Source organism: Tachysurus fulvidraco, chromosome 14, assembly GCF_022655615.1.
Source record: "Tachysurus fulvidraco isolate hzauxx_2018 chromosome 14, HZAU_PFXX_2.0, whole genome shotgun sequence".
NCBI classification, from domain to species: Eukaryota; Metazoa; Chordata; class Actinopteri; order Siluriformes; family Bagridae; genus Tachysurus; species Tachysurus fulvidraco.
Genome location: NC_062531.1, coordinates 12963544 through 12984387, shown reverse-complemented (window position 1 = coordinate 12984387; position 20844 = coordinate 12963544). Strand labels below are relative to the sequence as shown.

Here is a 20844-nt window from a genome sequence, read left to right as displayed (position 1 = left end):
CAAGTTACGCGCCGAAAAAGTGTTCCCGGAAGAAGATGCATAATAATAATAATAATAATAATAATAATAATAATAATAATGCAAGAGAATAAGAATGTGCTTTGCAAGCACATTAACAAGCTAACATGTCTGTTGATTGCTTTAATGCTTTAAATATTCAGCTGAAAATCCTACATTTATATTTTAAGTTTCAAGTTATATTCCTGAAATGTATCATTTGCCGTGTGTGTGTGTGTGTGTGTGTGTGTGTGTGTGTGTGTGTGTGTGTGTGTGTGTGTGTGTGTGTGTGTGTGTGTAGTTACTGATATTGCATGAATGAATATAATGAATATCTTAACCGTGGCACAAAATGCTGCCCAATTCTTTAGTGTTCAGAAGCACATTATGAATGTATACATACATATATAATACTTTTATCTGTATTGTTTGATACAAGAATTTTTCAACGCATAAAGTCCACTTAAACCGTTCCACTCTTTGTATACGTGAACAATGTGAACAATCTGGCAACTTTCATGGGAGTCACGTTATGCTGATCTGGAATCAGGTTCTCAGTGAGGTGGTCGTTTCTATTGGTTCAAGAGGAAATGACGCATTCTTACTAGTGGCGCGAAACAACTACACCAACGTAGCCGGCGACATTGTGGCTTGTTTAGTATTCAAACTTTGCCTCTTGTTTTTTTTTCGGCAAAGTTTTCATGGCTAAGTAATTAACGACATACTTTGTGTTTTAGTAAAGACTCTGAAGTGTTTTACGGCTTCATACGGACGTCAGAGTGGAGATTTATACCCGGTAAAAATTTGTGTGACTGTTTTATTAGCGGTTTAAAACACAGCGATGAGTTTATTCAACCTCGAACGATTCCGATATCAAAAAGAGAAGACGGTTGAAAATCTGTCGTCGGTCAGTTCACCCAAAGCAGAGCACCGCAGACTGGTGAATAACTGTAGGTCAGATAAGGAGAATTACCCAGGTAAGAGTTTACACTGTACTGTGATGGAGCTGGAGACAGGAAGTGACACGTCTCACTGTATAGCTGACTGTTAGCATCTGCGTAGTTGCTAATGGCGACTCTGCAGAATGATTTTTTTTCCTTTTCTTTATGTGTCCATAGAACGCAGAGTGAAACCCGATGGCAGACGAGGAAGAGGGAAAATCTCACGCCATGCACTGGAGGATGTGTCCTCTGATGATGAGGCCTGTAAGAAGGCAAGGTGAGCTGATCTAGCCTGCTACACTCTTTTTATATAGGTTTGCAAAGAAGATGCAATAAGTTAAAACAAAACGTGACATCGGTTTTTTTTTTCTTTTTTATAGTAACAACTAGCAAAATGGTCATATGGTCATATGTTCTAATCTATTGAAAGACTTTGTGCATGTTGGCCTTTGATATGCATCACAATGATGCAACAAAATGATAATTATATTCCTGAAGGTCTTAAACACTTAAGCACCAAGTTTATTTCAATCCACAGAGTTTAAAGTTGTTTAATTCCATACCTGGAAAATCTGGACAAAATGTTCAGAGAGAAAAAAGTAAGCATCAAAGCTCTTAACGAGCAACTTCAGTAAAATTCACTGAAAATGTTCAGTGTTTCTGTACTTGTTTTCAACACTGGCTGAAAAGTGTAAAGTCTGTAGGGCTTTTTCATTCCCATATAAACACATCGTTAAGCTAGACACACACACACACACACACACACACACACACACACACACACCTGCCCCACTCCACTGCAAGATTACAAATTAGCCCTACACACACAACAGGATATCAGGCATTTTATGTTTCATGGCTCCAACTAGGCCTTTTATTTACCTCCGCAATAAGCTGCACGATGTTTAGAACGTATGCAAAAGAAATCCAGTAAAAACATTTAATCGAATGTGATCCCGTACTGAATTTAGCTAATTATTTATTCGCCTAGGCAATCGTTTTCTTAGCCAGTTTTACATAGACCCACTGCATGCAGTCAGATGAATGTGGCATACTGAGTGGGTATAGAAAAGAAACACCTCCTTTCAAAATAATCACATATTGTTGCTTTGCAGGACAATCTTTTTTTTTTTGTGCAACTTGTAACATCCTACAGGAAGATGTAACAGCAACAGGTCAGACAAAAAATTAGAAAGCAGGTTCTCTGAGTTGGATTAAAGGATCACCCCTTGTGTCAGTATTTTGTTGAACCATCATTTTGCTTAATTACAGCCTTTAGTCTGTTGGGATACGTCTCTAACGTTGTTGCACATCTAGACTTTGTAATATTTGCTCAACTCTTCTTTGTAGACCTGCTCAGGTTCAGTTAAAGTTGATGGTGACTAATGATGAACTGCAGTCTTCAGGGTGTTCTACAGATTTTCCGTGTGGTTTAAGTCTGGACACTGAATCTTTTTGCCATTGACAACATTCTGGCAGAGGGCAGCAGGCTTTCCTCAAGAATGTTACAGGATTTTTCCCCCATCCATTTGGTGTTATTTGGATTGTGAGCAGTATTGGCTTTCTGAAGGACATACCATTTAATGTTGAAGCCATACAGTTTGATGTTTGTCTCATCTGACCATAACACTTGCACTCAGAATCTTCAAGGTGCATTTTTGCAAAGCCTAGTTGTTATTGCACTTGGCCTTTATTAAGGGGTGTTTTTTTTTTCTTGCAACCATCCCATACCAGCCATATTTGTGGGGAATTTGTGATAGTCACATCACACAATTACCACTCTTATAAATTATTTTGCCATTTCCATCCAGTTTGGTCCTGATCTAGGGAGGGTCATCTTCCACTTCTTAACAATAGACTTCACTTCTGATAAAGCCTTTGAATTTTATTTATCCATCTCTTGTCCCGTGCCTGTTTTCTTTATTCTTTATAACTTTATCCCAGAGATCTTTAAACAGTGCCTTGCCACCCATAGTTTGTTTGCTTTAGTTGCACTCCCATGGACAGAAATGCTTCAGGAATGTCTCATTTTATGCTGAACTAATCAACATGAGCACAGTTGATCACAAGTGGAAGTCATTTGTCTTGTGTGTGTGTCATTGATACAGTGATTAGTTACAACTGATTGAGTTTACCAGTCATTTTTAGGAGGCTGATGATCCTTTACCCAAATCAGTGATTGTTTTTCATTGTTTTATTTTCTTCCATTGTGACTGACCTGTTACTGTTATAATCTTACAGTGGATGTTATAAGTTGCAATGAGTAAATACAGCTGGATAAAACAAAGATTATTCATTTCAGGTTGCAAAGCAACAGAATGTGATTATTTTCAAGTGGGTGATTATTTTCTATTCCAGCTGTATGTTATTTAAATTTGTCACTGTGCTGTTGATGCTGTTTTGAAGATGGGACAAAATGATTGTAATCAACATTTGTCTTGTATGTGGGACACTGTTGGAGTGCTGTGTATTGCATTTTCGATTATTCAGCAATTACACTTCCATGTAGCACAGATTTCTCTCTACCGAAATCATTTTGTCAATAGTGTTTTGTAATACAGTAGAGGTGTTTTGAGAGCATATGTCCAAAATTAGAGTTTTGCATTTTGTTTTGTTTGAAAGTAACTAAAACAAGCTTGTGCTTTAGGGTTCCTACAAAGCACTCATCACTGAGGAACGCTACAGGGTGTGAAAAGCAGACCAATCTTGAGATGGAAGATAAACTGACCAAGCTTCTAGAAATGTTCCCTCACAGGAACAGAAGTGAATTGCTGGAGGTAACTGCATTTTTGTTGCTAATTCAATTTTTGACAAAAGCCAAGCTTTGAGTTATAGTATTGTTTGCACTTGGTATTATGTGATTTAGTTTTGTTGGCTACATAAGAATAGGATTTGATGGTGAGTCTTTCCCAGAGTAACTGAAATACTAAAACCAGTTTATGCACAAAAAAGTGTCGATTAAGGTTGAAAAGCTCACCTAAAGGTATCAAATTAACTCAATAAACCTGCTTTTCATCCCAATCAAATTCACAAATGTCTCATCTCTTTCCGGAGTTCTACCGAAATCTGACTCCCCTGACAAATCCTATTCCTCCTGGCATACAGCCGTTTATCAGTCAATTTTACACAAATCTAGTGCCAATTCATTTAAAGAGCTATTTTACAAGGTTTCATCAGAAAAAGTTTGCGTTTCTGTCATATATTAATGTAGAAAATTTAAGTTGTCTATATTTGTCTATATTTATTTCTCTGTGATTTTAGGTTATTTTAGTTCTTATTAACCATTCTTGCCATGAAGATAGCCTCAGTAGCTGACATGGCAGTAAATTATAGCAACTAACTACACAAATCTAGCATCAAAAGTTATATGAATTCAAATCTATTAACACACATTAAAGTAGATTAAAAACTTGTCTCAATAACTGCACTTTTATAAGGCTGTAAGAAATTATTAACTGAAACCTATGACACATTCAGGCATTGCTTATTTACCATATTAAAAAATGTATTGCATCGTGACACCATCATATATTACTGAAATTGAATTTGAACCTCACCAGAATCGGATGAAAACATAAGCAATGATCCCAAGGCATTTTCAAAATCCCACTCATGCTCTCTCTGCACATTTATTAGAGCAGATGGTGTTTAAAATGAATGTACTAATATTTAAACTAATGTTTTATATTTCCCATTGCATTTGAATGGCATAAAATACTATTATTTAATCATGTAAAATACCCACACTTTTTTTGATATTGAAGGTAATACAAAGTCTTTTTGAGTCTTGTTGAGGCCATCAGTGTATGTGCCATGGGACTTCTTACAAGTTGCTGATGAATAATGTGAATAAATGAAATCTGAAGACAATAACTGATTAGTCTAGTCAGCAAACCCGCTGTTAAACCAATTCACTCTGCTCAACAATTAACATGCTGCTTATATGAGTTTAAAATAATTTATTGCAAAAAAGGAATGTTTGATATTAACCTTCTTTTAGAAGTCCACACACAAATATCTTGTTCATCTGGTTTGTTTGATTGCATTACGCTATGTAAATAAAAGTTATTAATAATATAATACGAGTTGCTCGAGTTTATATATTGATATTTATGTTTGAATAACTATTAAACTTTGTGATATGTTGGGATTTAACAGGTGGTGAACAGTACCAGCACACTGGGGGGCGCTGTAGCGTATTGTCTGGTGGCCTACAAAGATAAAGGTATAGACCCAATGTATTAATTAGATCAGAATTTTACATCAGCCTGCTATAATGAATATATTTTTCCTGTAACTGTTTTGAAGTAGACTGATAAATACAAATAATATTGTGAGGCTGAAGTGATTTCTGGTGTTACTGATATCTCTCAGATTTGTCCAAGACAAAAGGCAGCACCATACACAGTGATGGTGATGAGACGCAACCAAAGAAGCGGAGAAAAACCGTGGTAAGCTTTGTGTACATTGTGTATTTGTTTGGATAATGATTTTTGAAAGAATATTAAATAATTGAGATCCCACAATGTTTTTTGTTTAGGAGCCAGATTTTGAGCCAGAGTCTGAAGAGGAGAACCATGAGCCAAGCAGAGAAAAGCAAGATGCTCTGGTTCACAATTTAAAAAAGAAATTTCCGAAACTGGATAAAGAGGTGGGTTAAAATTGTTGCTTTAGAAGGCAGTGTTGGTGTCGGCTTGAGTTGTGTATGACTTTGTTTATTTTTTGTTATTTTAAAAACACACAGGTGCTGAGAGACGTTCTGAGAGAGCATGAGTGGGATTTTGAAAATGCCTTGGGATCATTGCTTATGTTTTCATTCGATTCTGGTGAGGTTAAAATATTTTTGGACTTTGTTCTCGGTTAGCAATTTCAGTAATATATGATGGTGTCATAGGGCTGGGCGATATGGCTGAAAACTGTATCACAATATCAGTGTTTCATATCGGTCGATATCGATAATTATTGATATTTTTTATGGCCCATTTAAAATAAGGACCAGGAGAAAAATATATTACATTTAAACATTTATTTTAAACTTAACCTCACTCTGATCATAATCCCCTCGGAACCAGGAAAACTCAAATAATTAAAATGTAAACATAAGTCTAAAGTCACAATGTACACTTAACAATTATCTCTTAACATTTAAGGTGCAAAATGAAAGAAAATGTAAGAAATGCTTAATAAAGTGTAACAAAATCGTGCAAAGTGTTAAATATAAACATAGAGAAACCTGAAGATTTAGTGCAAGTTTAGTGCTAGGAAGTTCACTAGCTGTGTTTTAAAATATGTGCAATGTTTTTAAACATAAATAAAACTGAAGTAGACTGAGATTAGGACTGTAGCTATTGAATATTTTAGTAATCGAGTATTCTACTGAAAATTTCATTGATTAATCGAGTGATCAGTTAAAATGTATTTTTGCTTAATTGAAGAGCAATATTAAATGTACAAGAGAAAATAAGACCGGTCTCTTAAAATGAACTAATTGGTTTCCTTTTTTTAGAAAAATGAACTTTTATTTTTTAAATGCTTTTTATATGCAATGCATACAACATTTTCTATCACAAATGAACATTTAGATTTTACCCGTTTCTCTGTCTGTACTTGTACTGTGAACAATGACAAAGTTGACTGAGAAGAATTAAGTACATTTAAGTGCCAAACGTGCTGTTGTGGTATGAGAGCTCGATCTTGCAATGGACACACGCCCCAACGTTTTCTTTACTTTTTGATGTTAAATGATCCCAAACCTTGGACATTTTCTATCGTTTTCTCCTGTTTGTTTCTTCTCTTTGCTCATTGCCATTGGTATCGCACCCTTCCATTTGCAGCCTGCACGCGCCCGCTAACTCCTCGCATCTCCTTCCGCTTTGACATAAGCGCGTTGTCTCTCACACACACAAAATAATTGCACAAGATCGTGACATGAGTTTTAAAATGAATTAAAAGAGGCTTCGAGGCAGAGGAATTCGCCTCAATGATTTTTTGTAATCAAGTTACTCAAGGAATTGTTTCCGCCCTAACTGAGATACATCTGTAATATGAAAAACAGACCACGAAACAGTAACATTGTTGGAAATATAAAACCTAAAATATGAAAAGTAGCTGACTTCTCCTCTTTTATTTTCAATTTCCTCGCTCGATACGGCGGTCATTTTCTACTTATCAGTCGCCGGTTACTGAAGCAGAATCTAGCAGACCAGCATGAGACAACAATTTGGCTCAACCAAAGAAAATACTGTTACATGATTGGCTGTTAGCGTGTCACTCCCTACGTTGCTAGGTTACCAGAGAGCGATTGCCTTTGTTAATGCAACCAAATTTGATTCACAACTTCTGTTTTCTTCTGACGAAGGATAAAAAATATCGAACGTTTTATCGAGCACATTTTTTATCGCTATCATTCACGTGTCTATCATGATGCATATCGTTATCGTTTTATCGCCCAGCCCTATGGTGTCATGATGCAATATATTTTTCAATCCAGTAAATAAGCATTGCCTGAATGTGTCTTGGGTTTTTACTTTTTAAAGCCTTCTAAAAGTGCAGTTGACTAGTTTTGCAGACTGTATTTTTCACCGGCCAACATACTTGCCTAATTGTCTTTATCTCCTAATTTGATTTTGTGGAAGTTAATAATGTGAATTATTATAGTTATCTTTGTGTGTGGGCCTTGTCTTAATTTTTGTAAACCTCGAGTCATCGATATTTTTTAAATAGTACTCCATTATTCAGCCCGTTGAATGTCTTACCCAAATGTTTCAAAGTGGGATCTTTGTGTCAAATATATTGCTACGCTGCATTTTGTTACCGCCATTAAATGTTAGTTATTTTGGTTTTCAGAATTTTTTGTGCATTTAAAATTGTGAGTATTGATGTGACAAGTTATTGTCTTTTTTACTACCTCTGTAGAGTCTAGCCCTGAAAAGATCAAGAAGACAAAGTCAAAACAATCAAGCAATTCAAAGTCTTCTAAGAGCAGACAAGAGAGCAGTGAAGATGAGAAACAAAAACCAGAATCTTCTAGTTTGACACGGTGGCTATCAGCTGTATCCAGTAAATCTCCTTCAAGACTACACTCCACCAGGTCATCGTCAAGAGGAAGCAGAACAGTTAATCATAAGTCTGAAAGAAAAGAAGAGAAGAGAGAACCTGAACAAAACAAAGACTCGGAACTTGATAGTGACCCGGAACTTGATAGCGAGGATGAGGATGTTTCTGATGAATTTGACTTGGAAGGTGTGGACCATAGATTTTCTTCCAAGGTCCAGGAGCAGATATTGCAGTTCTTCCAGGAGGCTTCAGTGGATGAATTGAATTTGTTATCTGGCTGCTCATTGAAAAAAGCCCAGAAAATAATTTCACTCAGACCATTTAACACATGGAAAGATGTGGTAAGGATTTTTTTGTGGAAGATGTGGTAAGGAGTAGCTTTTATAAGCAATCAGGTTGCCTGATCTATTGACTGAAACGTTTTCCATTCTTGTAGTGTTTGTACTCATGTGAAGTGCAGTGGTGTCCGGTTTATACTTGTTAAAATTGACCGTTTTATTTTCAGTGCTGTTCACAGTAGTGTCAACACTCAGCATTCTCATTTATTTTTAAGAGATATTTAGAGGTTCTTTAAAATCACTAGCAATAAATACATCACCATACTGGTTCACTAGGTCACAGATTAACAATCCAATCAGTCTAAAGACAATATGGGGAAGATAATAAACCAAGTAAAGCTCATCGCTCATTTTTATCAGATTATTTATTTATTTATTTATTTATTGTTATTTTTCCCCCCAAAAAATATTCAGTAACTCAGCTGTATCCAGAGAGATGATAGGACTTTTCCCATGTATTATATAAGCTGGGACAGGGAAAATGTGTTTTAGAAGTTCATTTAGAAATGCTGAACTCTAGGCATTTGCCAGTCAATATTCTTTGCTTGTGTGTGACACTGCTGTTTTCTACCTGCAGAATAAGCAGTTCTATAAGGATAATGGCTTGTCTATGGATTTGGTATATAGCTGTAAGGATGTGCTGAAGGAAAGACTAGTACTGAAAAAGCTCATGAACAAGTGTGCAAGCATAGCCAAGAACATGACCAAAGACGTATCCATGGTCATAGAAAATTGCATGGGCTCCATGAAGCAGCCAACTAACCTCAACAAGAAGTGAGCTTATATTTACTAAATACTTCTTGTGAAATTTGCTCATGAAAACATTTAAAATGGTCCCTAATTAATTCTAAAATATGATTTTATAAAAACAATTTTAAATTACTTTTGTATTTACTCAGGTTGAATTTACAACCATATCAGCTGATAGGCTTGAAGTGGCTTATTCTTTTACACCAGCACAATCTCAGTGGGATCCTGGCTGATGAGATGGTGAGTATGATTTCTTTTGTTTGACTTTAGAGTAGTTTATCGTTTCAAGCAAGTATAAGCACGTTATCGAAGTCTATTTAATGAATGGTGGAATGGACATTTAATCACTTTAGGTTTGGACAAATTAGGTGAAGGTTATGTCCTGCTGCATTTTGAGAGTTTGAGTAACACTAGAATTTGTGCTAATATTTTTATTTATCTGTTCTAATAAATCTAACATACAGGCAAAGATGCAAAAGGTCTGAATAATCTGTATTTAATTTTCTTGTTCCCCTTCAGGGTTTAGGAAAGACAATTCAGGCAATTTCATTTTTGGCCTATCTTTATCAGAAGGGGATTAAAGGACCTCACCTAATCACTGTACCCTCTTCCACAGTGGGTAAGACCTCTCTCTCTCTCTCTCTCTCTCTCTCTCTCTCTCTCTCTCTCTCTCTCTCTCTCTCTCTCTCTCTCTCATATTAAATATTTATATCATTTTCTTAGCTTTATGTTAATTAAATTATGTATTTAAATTTAATATCACACTGGAAAACTGCTTTGCAGAATACTCAGAATACAGAATAATCAGGTGGTACTCATGGTACAACATACTTTCATTAACTTTCTTATCAGCAAGTTCATACCAGCACTTGGGTATTATGTACTGCATTATCTTGGGGAAATGGAGTTAAGATTTATAACCGCATTTATATATTTTCATGTAAAACAGCTTTCAATTAATGCTTAACATTTCAAAGGGGGAAAAAAAGGCTAAAATAGCAGAGCTCATTGGGGTTTGTATGCTGTATTTGGGGTTTCTGGAGTTTGTATGCTGCTCATCTCATAGCTATTAAGAAGCCCAGCACATCATGTAAATCAAACATGGTATAACAGAGTAAATCATGAGCTATAAATCTATCTTTCAGCCTATACTTTAATAGAGTTTGTGCCATACATACAAGAGACAAACATACAACTGAAACAAGCAATATGTTGTACATATTAGGAGGGTTAGGAGGGTAACAAGGGGTTCAAAAATCGTTCAAAATTTCATGAAATTGTGGCACTTTTTTAAATAAATAAATATCTCACAGCTGAAACAAAATTTGCAGACTTTTATCTTTTGTCTATATTTTGCATGTATTAGCTCAGCTTCATATCAGCATATTTGAAATAAACTTTCTCTCCCTACAGATAACTGGGTAAGAGAGCTAGCGCTGTGGTGTCCCAGCCTGAAGGTCATTGTTTATTATGGTGGGTAAATTACTATCATTCTATATTCTTTTAATTTCTCAAATTTTAAGAAGCAATAGAATTTAGACACTGCTTATAAAAGTCTTTGTATTTCACACTGGTACATTTACGTCTATTCTAATGCATTCCTAGGCTCTGTAGAGGAGCGTAAATACCTCCGCCATGATATTCTCAACAATCAAGTGGAATTTAATGTCATTGTGTCTACGTAAGTTAGTGGAGTCAATTGTGATCATGCCTTCACTTTTATTGGACATCATTTATGACCACAATGTTCTTGAGCAATTTTCTGGTTTCATGTTCTTTGGATGTTTTATTTATTTATTTATTTATTTATTTTGCAGATATAACTTGACTATAGGCAATGAAAATGACCGCAGTCTCTTCCGCAAGTTGAAGTTGCAGTATGCTGTGTTTGATGAGGGTCACATGTTGAAAAACATGAACTCGCTACGCTACCGCCATCTCATGGCCATCCGTGTTAGTGCAGTTTGATCTGGCATAAGGAATTGACATAACTTGTGCATAAATATTTCTTTTCAAAAGCATTTCAATTTAGGTGGGACTTCTAAATTGAATATTTATTTGTTTCCTCTAGGCTGAACAGAGATTGTTGCTCACTGGAACACCTTTACAAAACAACCTACTAGAACTCATCTCTCTGCTTAACTTCATTATGCCCTCCATGTTCTCTAGCAGCACTTCACAGATTTCCAAGATGTTCTCCACGGTAGGGCAAGTGCCAGTGGTGGGAGGATTTTATTTGTAGGTCCGCAAGTTTAAAGCTTTAGCAAACAGTTTTAAAGAAGCAGTAGCCTGTCTTGTGGTATTGTGTAAAAAAAATAATTTTAATGGTGTGACATTTTTTGCCATGTGAATGCCATAGAAATAAACTTTCTAGTTAACAGGTTTAGAACATGGATCTGATGAGAATCTGAAAACTACTGATTCATTTGCAGTAGATGATGGATAGTGATTAGGAATTACTATTGCATTAAATACATTTTTTTTGCTGTCTTCCCTGATTATATATTGGCTTAGTTAAGTAATAATTAAATAGTTGTTATGCACGATATTTATCATGCCATTGTCTGTTAGAAATCGTCAGAAGAGGAAAGTAGTTTCCATAAAGAAAGAATTGCCCAAGCCAAGCTCATCATGAAGCCCTTCATCTTGAGACGAGTCAAGAGTGAGGTAATTGCTAAAATCTGAATTTTGGATAATAACCTGGTGCTGTTGCCAATACTTAAAGCATTTGAGCATTTAAGAAGTAATCTGTGTAATTCCATAGGTGCTGAAAGAACTGCTGCCCAAGGTGGAGAAGATCAAAATGTGTCCCATGAGTGATGCTCAGCAGCAACTGTATGATGATCTTTTCCGAAGGCTCAAGAAGACTGTTAAGACTGGAGAGAGTATGTGCTTTACAAAAATGTGCATATTTTACACATAAAAAAAAAGTACATATTTACATATCAATTGAATTTAATATCCATGAATAAAAAAATATACACCTGTGTCTGTGATTTTAGAGCGAGACATGAGTAATGTGATGATGCAGTTAAGAAAGATGGCCAACCATCCACTGTTGCACCGGCAGTACTATACTACAGAGAAGCTTGAGGCCATGAGCCGAGCCATGCTGAAGGTCAGCACTTGTTCTTTGTGTTCGATTGAACAGTGTTATGTGGATAGTTTAAAACTATGCTGATTGTATAATTGCCTGTTTTTATTTATTTATTAGGTCATTTCTTTTTAAGACATTATCAGATAGCTGTCTAAATTAATTGCTCTTCTAATTTTGTGTCACTTTTTTTTAGGAACCAACACATTTTGATGCAGACCCTGAATTGATCCAGGAGGACATGGAGGTGATGTCAGACTTTGAGCTGAATAATCTTTGTAAGGAATACAGCTCCATTTCCAAGTTTCAGCTGGATAAAGAGCTCATTCTGGACTCTGGAAAGTTTTCCCTGCTTACTAAGTTATTAGCCAAGCTCAAGGAGAAGGTAATGAAGGGCTTTGAAATCTATATGACGGTCGTTTTGTGTCCTCCTCATTTGTAGATTTTTTCATTTTAGCTCTGATGTTAAACATTTTCTTTTCAGGGTGACAGAGCAGTGCTCTTTAGCCAGTTCACCATGATGCTGGACATTGTGGAGGTTCTGCTGAAACACCTTGGTCACCAGTATGTTCGGCTGGATGGCTCCACTCCTATGACAGAAAGGTTAGCGTGCATGTTCCTCACCATATATACATTTTTTATATATATCACCTTTTCCACTAGTGGGTTAATTCTTCTTTCTCTTCACTGCCATTTTTGGCATCTTTTCTCCTTTTTTGTCTAGAATTGGCCTCATAGACAAATACAACACAGACCCTGAAATATTTGTCTTCCTTCTGTCAACTCGTGCTGGTGGCCAGGGGATCAACCTCGCCTCTGCTAATGTAGTAATTCTTCATGATATCGACTGCAATCCTTTCAATGACAAACAAGCAGAAGACCGCTGTCATCGAATGGGGCAGCGCAGGTTAGTAGATTGTTACCAGAGTTGACCATGTGAACGTTTTTTCAGGATGCCATGCAGACATACCAGGAATGTGTAGATCACGTCGTATTTATGCTGCAGTGTTGCCTATTTACAGGACCGTGCAGGTTATAAAACTAATTAGTAAAGATTCCATAGAGGCCTGCATGCTTCGTGTAGGGCAGGAGAAACTCAAACTTGAACAAGACATGACTACTGATGATGGTGAGCTCAAGCCATATAAAATACCTTGCACAAACTTTTACCACTTTAGTAAATAGCAAAAATTTAATGGTGTTTTATTTCCCTTCCAGGTGAAGAGGGCTCCATGTCAGAGGATGTGGCTGAGCTGTTAAAAGTATCACTTGGCTTTTGACAAAAGCGATGAGAATAGAAAACATGCACCACAGCTAAATAGCTGAGCCAGTAAAAACACTGACTACACATGCACTTGCTAGCCATAAAGGCGGTAAAAAGTAGCTGTGTCACTTTGTTTGACTGAAAATTAACCACTTTGTACTTTCCTGATATTTACTTTTCTCTTTCATATCCTTGTTTTGGCTAATATTGAAAATATAGCACTGAATGTTTGACTGCTTCAGGGTTAAGATGACATTTGTGCCGGTAGTTCTTAAGCCTGTCTTTTTTGTTTAGTTTTAACCGTACTATAGTTGATGTATTATATATTGTTGTACATGTCAAATAAAGACAATTTTTATTAGTTTTTTTGATTTAAGTACCAAGTCTAAAACCAATGACTGCATAATTGGTGGCTGTTGTGACTGGGAACAGAGAAACAGTGAATCTAGAATGTCAAAGTACTTCTGGTAGCTGGTGTCAGTGCAACCCTGTATATTCCCATTGACGGGAATCATTTAAGATTATTACTTGAGGAATTTATTTATTTAAGATGTTCTGACCTTGCCTGTCTGAAATGTTATGGTATAACTAGCAAACCAATGTGAGTAAACTAAGTGGTAAATCAAGGCATCAAATTCTAGCTAAATATCTCAACAATTTATTCCAATTCGCTTTTCACTGACATTGTTTAACATTCAAAGGTGGTAAAGTCACTAGTTTTTGTATGTACTAAACCAACAGATTAAACAGCCTGAATGAGCCTAATCTTGTTACTGAATGAGTCGGTAACTTACTACCGGAGTCAGCTCGATTCAGATAGTCCCTCCTCTCATAAAAAGTAGATTGTGTTGATTGTAAATGTGGACTCCTGTGTATTGTATGTTTTCAATTTTTGGAATTTGTATTTCATACATACCAGATTGACTAGTCTCACTAGTATATGGTAGCTTAGATGGTCATGACTCAAAACTCCTTAATCTTTCCCAGCAGCAGATATCTTAATATGATTGTACAAGTTTGACACTTTAGCAGTTTACATATTAAGATGTACGGTCCACTTGTAGTTGAGTGGCAGGATCCCATGCTCTCATTGTCACAGCCTGGGTTTGATTCCTAGGCAGAGAGCTAACCCAGACACTGGGGGGTTAACTCGTTGTTGGTCCCAAGCCCTTATAAAATAGGAGGTTTGTGTCAGGAAGGATATCCGGCATAAAACCTGTGCCAAAATAAAATGTGCTGACCAGAATATCTGTTGTAGGGACCTTGAACCGGGAGCAGGCGAAAGAGCAACAACATTAATATGCACAGGGCTGGCTACAGATTTGACCACCTTCCCAGCCTTAGTCAGGCTGACCTGTATTTATAAAGATGGATATATATATGGTATCATTCATATAAGTGTTTACACAGGAAATTTGGTATTCATGAAAATTATTTTATTTTGGTAGACCATCCATATCCTAATCATGCTCTTGAATGTTTGCAAATTTACACAAGAGAAAGTAATGTTAATTCTTTCTTGACTTTAAATCATTCGTTTATCTTGGCTCATAAACAGTCCCATTGTAACAGTTTACTTCATTTGGCAGATACCCATTGCAGTCTCTAGCAAAATCACATCCGCATTCTAGTTCACAAATTCAATTCAGGAGTTTTTTGGTGTTATTGAAAACAATTAAATAATTAACAGGGTAATTATGAGCCTGGTTTTCATGTTTACAATTATCCAACAACTTTCATAAATGTAAATACACAATTAAAATTAACTTTAGACCTTTTATCTACTTACTTGTAAGTGAATTAATGGAATCACAAAAAACCCCACACTCAGACCATGGAGCAGGGGAACAGCCAACTTCTTTAATTTCTGATCTTTTAAAATGGGGGGCCACATAAAAAAAGTGCTGTAATTCCTACACCATTCACCATATTTGGGTGTAAATAATATTTGAGCTCATATTCAGTACTTTTCCATTCATATATACTACATTACTCCGTCCAGGGTGTATCCTGCCTCGATGCCCGATGGTACAGGCTCCTCGTGACCCGAGAAGTTCAGATAAGCGGTAGAAAATGAATGAATGAATGATATATTACATTACACAGTTAAAATGACAAGAATGGTATGTTCAAATATTTACAGACCTCACTATATATATGCAGTACAAAATTCTTTTTAATCCAGAAATATTGCTGCAAAATCAACAGGTAGGTTTTCCTGTAGTCATGGTTCCATTTAGAAAGTGCTGACAGTAGTAAACAATCTAAAACTGGTGCATTGTACATATCTACTCTTATTGGTTATTTGAAGCATAGATACATAAAAAAGCTAAAGCAAAAGAAAAATGTTATTTTTTCTCATGGATCCATCTCAGGCTTTTGGGGAGTAATGTTGACACCAGTGGCCATCCAGGTAAGCATCACACTGGGTGCTGTACGTGAAAAAAAAGACTCCGCTGCTTAAGCTACAGCTATTTGATTGAGTTCCACGTTCAGGGTAGATGGAACACTTTCCCAACAGGTCATCAAACCTTACATCACTATCCCACACTTCAATCAATAACACATGACCGAATTCTATTGAACCAAAATTGAAAGTAATGTCCCATACTGGATTGTTATTATTCATTACTATGTTTGTTTCCTTATACATGTTATTGTACCACACTTTGACATAGGCATCGGTTTGACTGAAAAAGTCAGCGTTGAGACCACTGGCACCTTGCACAGTCACTCTCAAGGTGCCACGACCTGTTCGCAGAGGGCAGCAGTTGTGGTCCAAGTTTGGTGTTGGGTTGCATTTGTGGTACTGATTCTGCTCCAAAGGAATCATGTTCTCTTCAATGTACTCAGACACGGCCTTACTGAGGCTGGCACTCAACTCTGAGTCAGCAACCAGATGATGGAGGGGGACAATGGCATATGAAATTATATCTGGGTTTTCACGCAAGCTATTGAACCAGTTTGCATACGTGTCATCTAGACTTTCACCACCCAGGACCTCCAACTTCTTTGTCAAGAAGTCCTGATAGAAGCCCATGTTTATGTTATCCTTGAGAATCTTTGAGCATTTATTATAATATGATATGTTTGCAGGTGGAAACCCTAGAGCAATTTTTAATTCAATTTTCAGACAGTTCTGTATATCAAACTCCAGAAACCCCTTTTGGGTTGCAAGGCAAGTTCGGAAGGCTGTGACTTGTCTCATGCGTCCTCCTAATTTGACATAACGAATGTAGTGGGTCCCATACGTATCAATAATCCTCTGATACTGGGACTTAGTTTTCACACCGTAGTTTCTAGGTAGTTGATGTAAACGTTTTTTAAATTCTGCACTGAGCTCTGGATGATCCATTACTCTGTAGCTGAAAAAAAGAAGTGAAATAAAAGACATTGTTTTTGTTCTGATTTGCTACCTTAATATGATGTAAGACTCAAGGTTTTGCCTGGACAATGTGGCAACTCCAGTTATGAAGAAAATCCCCGAACTTTCCCTTTTTAAGTTGAGCTTAAATTATTCCTAGTTGAGTACTAAAAGCATATTTTACCCCTGGACCTCTTATTTATTGACTATAAATAATTTTCCTACTTTGCATTCTCATTCCATTGAGCAGAAGAGACAGTTTCAATCTGACCAAGAGCATGGATTATTGCTGCAAAGCTGCTGAAGCCAAATGACTGAAATGAATGCTGCTGGTGGACAAGAATAGAGCTACAAGCATATTAAGTATTGTGGGTAAACCTGCACTGCACATAAGCCAAATGTAAAAGAGCAGATGCAACAGAATGATACACTGTATAATGATACAGTACTAATACCATTGCATATTTACTCATGGCCTTCAAGAACATAATGCCCTGGAAATTCAAGAAAGACCATTCCGACAATTGACATGTAATTTGAGGCTGTGCTTAAAGGCCAAAAATTACATTTATTACAAATAGTCTTGTTGCTATCTACATGGGCCATTTTAAGCTAGTCTTATTCAGATTGCCAATATAATTTTGTTTAAATTCTCTGACTGGACACATTTGTCTATTGCTACACCCACAGCATCAGAAGCTTTGGAAATGAGCAGATGCACACCTTTGTGTTGGAGAGGTAGCTACATACCCAGGGCATTGCAGTCAGGAGTCTTTCAGCTAATATGTGTATAGAGATCAGGGAATTCAATACGTGGTTCAGATGATTTGGATGTCCTTTGCCAGAGAAGAAGACAGTCTGCTGGCAAACAGACAGACAACATGCTGTCCAGTGTGGTTCGAGGACAGAACTGAAACAAGGGCTCTCTGTCATAATGTCTCACTTCACAAAGAATATTCATTCTACTGCTGCCAGTGTTATGAAAGGCACTGCAGTGCACCAGACAGACTGTGCAGCTGGTATTGTTGATAGCCACATTTTGGCCAAGCAGACCATAGTTTTTCTTATTATTGATGTTCTTGATGAACCTTGTGCCCATCTGAAAGGACTTTCTACCCCAGACACAATAATCCCTATATCTATATACAGTATAGTGAAATGGGGCTTACACCTGGGAGCAAGCCCAGGGTATAAGTAAGCTTGAAAAGGGATCCAACCTACTCTTGTAAGCATTCATGCTTTATCTAGGTGTTGGTTCTATGCACACATCTGTGTTTTTGCAGTCAGGTTTAAGCAGAGACATTCTCTTTAGAAAACAGCAGGTGGCATGCTAACACAGTGGGTACCATTGCTGCTTCACTGCTCCAGGCTCCTAGCTTCAATCTTGGGTTTTTGTTACTGCTTTTCTCTTCATGTTCCTATTGTTTTTTTCTCATGGGGTTCCTCCCACAGCCTTGCTGGTAGAAAGAATGGCTGTTTAATTGCACATTGGTATGAATATGGACTGGCTTTTTATTCTGGATGAATTCTCACACCTTCTTCCCAGTGGTGTTTAGATAGTCTACACTAAGGAAGATTACCAGATTGATCAGAATAGTCAGATACAACATGCCTGACATTCATACACTATCAGGAGGTAACAATTAACAACTTTGCTTTTAGTACTCAGCTACAAAATTGAACATATGGGGAAATTTGGACTAGTTCTGGAAAGGACAATGCCCTGGCAGTCCCCCATTTCATCACACAGCTACAGTTATTTACTATACTTACTTACGTGACCTACCTTTTCAAACAAAAACTCTTTGGATTTAACAGAACAGCTCTGTGCTTTTTATTTTCATTTCCTCCTTTTCATTTTAGCTGACTATGTTGAAGTGAAAAAAGACCCACATGTTTCTGCTTAGGTAAGGAGTCATGTGGCAGATACCACAGAAAAACGTGTCATATGTGTTTACCTGTAATAAGTGCAGCTGATCTCATGGAGAGCAAAGGTCACCTTGTCCATCATGTGCTGCTCTCGGGCAAACTTGGCTATGTCTGAGTGACTCCCTCCTAAAACAGCTTTACCCCAATCATCCAGGGTAAGGTCCACTCGCCAGTTATTGTTGATTAGTGATGTGGAGCTTTTAATAAGCGAATCTATGGAATAATGAAGAGAACTTGACAGCTCTTTTCTACATTGTCTGGATTGACGCCAGTCCACAACGGTCAAGGGAAGTTTCTGCACCTGTCCTTGTTGGAAGTGGTTCTTGCACACAGTACATGTGTTGTTGTCATATCTGTAAGATCTGACATTTATCAAATAGGCACCTTTGCGTCTCAGGCTGACTACATCAAATCCTTCACCTGCAAGGTTGTAACCGGGCACAAAGGGTGCTTTCTCACATTCTGTCTCTGTTCCCAGGTAGCATGCTGAGCTTTGATTACAAAGGGTCAAAATTGTGGTGATACAGACTAATAAGTGAAGACCAGTGCATTTATGAAGGCCCATGACTGCTTCTAAAAAGAGATAAGACATGGTTTATGTAAGAATACTATTCCCTGTGTATAAAAAAATACCATTGCATTTTTGTTGTCTTCTTCTTCTCCTTCTTTTGTCTGTTCCCTTTAGCGGTTGCCACAACGAATCATCTGTTCCCAATCATTGCTTTTTTGTTGTAATTAGAGTATTTACTGAGACCGAATAGACAAAAGCTTATTTCAGATGCACACACAGTGCCTGTTTACAGAATAGGTAATGGCTATTTTACTCTTATTTTCAGTTGAAATTCCACTTCTTTCTCAGTAATGTAAGATTATTACAAATAAAATCACACTTACCTTCCACCAGTGCAAAATTATCCAACATATTTAGATCATCTTCAGGAAGTTTTAACCACAAACCCAAATGACACTCAGTCGACTCAAGTCAACTATATCTTACATTAAGCTAATAATCTCTTTTCAAAATGAAAATTAATTTAAAAGGTATTTTGTGATAAATACCCACATGCTGTTATGATGTCACTTTCTCCAGTTCTATGAATGCTCCAGCTGAAAAGAATCTCCCTGGAAGACAGGCATTTGCAGGGAGTGTTTTTCTTTCTCCCTGCTTTTTCCAATGTTGACAGAATTCATATGTTAACTGGTATTTAGTGTGTTCCAGTTGTACTGTGGGAGGGAGCTTAAGCATTTGCGGTGAGGGTGTGTCACAGTCCCGGGAATGAGACAGGATTTCAAGGGCAATTTCTTTTTTTGTGCTGTACACTGAAGACGTTTATCTTTAAGGTCAAAACAGGTAATATGAGATGACAGATCTGAATTTAAGCTATCATTTTAGATTTTCAATCCATATTGAATGAAGACATGGCAACCTACATCTGCAAGTGATGTTTTACTTATCGACACTGCATTTGTTATTAAAAAAGACCAGATGTGCATGAAAACCAGAGAGCTGTTATTTAGACAAATCAGAGGCATTGCACAAACATTAGTCATAACCAGTACAACAATTTGGAAAGGCAAAAAGAAAGAAAGAAAGAAAGAAAGAAAGAAAGAAAGAAAGAAAGAAAGAAAGAAAGAAAGAAAGAAAGAAAGAAAGAAAGAAAGAAACCACTGGTGTACTAACAGTTGGAATTCAGTTCAAGGAAAACAACAGGAGTTGGTGGAGAATACTGTAAGAGCTGTGAAGAAAAACACAAAAACAACAGCCAGTCATGTTATTAAACACCTCCATAGGGTGGATTGAAGGTATAATTCACCATTTGAAGAAGACTTTGAGAGCAGACATACAGAGACCATACCATAAAATGCAAGCCACTCATCAGCAATAAGAATCAAATGCAATTTGCAAAGAAATGCAGTGATAAGCCACAAAAGTTCTGGAATCAAAATGAACCTCTAACAAAGTGGTAGAGAGGCCAAAGTGTAAAGGAAGAAAGGATCTGCTCATGATCCAAGACTTACAAGTTCATAAGCATGATTTAGGAAGTGTCATGGCTTGAGCTTGCAGAGTTGCTTCTAGAACAGGATCACTCATCTGTATTGATTATGTAACT

General features: G+C 36.9%; 2 protein-coding genes across 3 annotated transcripts; one reads left to right on the top strand and one right to left on the bottom strand.

Annotated features, from left to right (window-relative positions):
• The first annotated feature begins 567 nt into the window (after positions 1-567).
• Positions 568-14200, top strand: smarcad1a (SWI/SNF-related, matrix-associated actin-dependent regulator of chromatin, subfamily a, containing DEAD/H box 1 a). The gene is made up of 23 exons (XM_027167301.2): positions 568-974; positions 1116-1215; positions 3586-3715; positions 5097-5163; positions 5313-5389; positions 5479-5589; positions 5683-5764; positions 7854-8335; positions 8910-9106; positions 9232-9322; positions 9602-9701; positions 10496-10555; positions 10688-10763; positions 10900-11035; positions 11154-11285; positions 11654-11749; positions 11847-11967; positions 12085-12200; positions 12373-12561; positions 12661-12779; positions 12901-13083; positions 13199-13305; positions 13395-14200. Exons 1-23 carry the CDS (start codon positions 839-841, stop codon positions 13454-13456), a joined length of 2970 nt encoding a protein of 989 aa, XP_027023102.1. The 5' UTR covers positions 568-838; the 3' UTR covers positions 13457-14200.
• Positions 14201-14854: 654 nt separating this feature from the next.
• prf1.5 (perforin 1.5) lies at positions 14855-19951 on the bottom strand. Of its 2 annotated transcripts, none has more exons than XM_027167303.2 (3): positions 19797-19951; positions 18763-19306; positions 14855-16805 (listed from the first exon to the last, which is right to left on the bottom strand). In XM_027167303.2, the coding sequence occupies exons 2-3, from the start codon at positions 19296-19298 to the stop codon at positions 15812-15814; spliced, it is 1530 nt and encodes a 509-aa protein (XP_027023104.2). In that variant the 5' UTR covers positions 19299-19306; positions 19797-19951; the 3' UTR covers positions 14855-15811. The 2 variants fall into 2 exon arrangements, with proteins under 2 accessions (XP_027023104.2, XP_027023103.2); XM_027167302.2 differs by having other exon boundaries at positions 19628-19932.
• Positions 19952-20844: the final 893 nt, after the last annotated feature.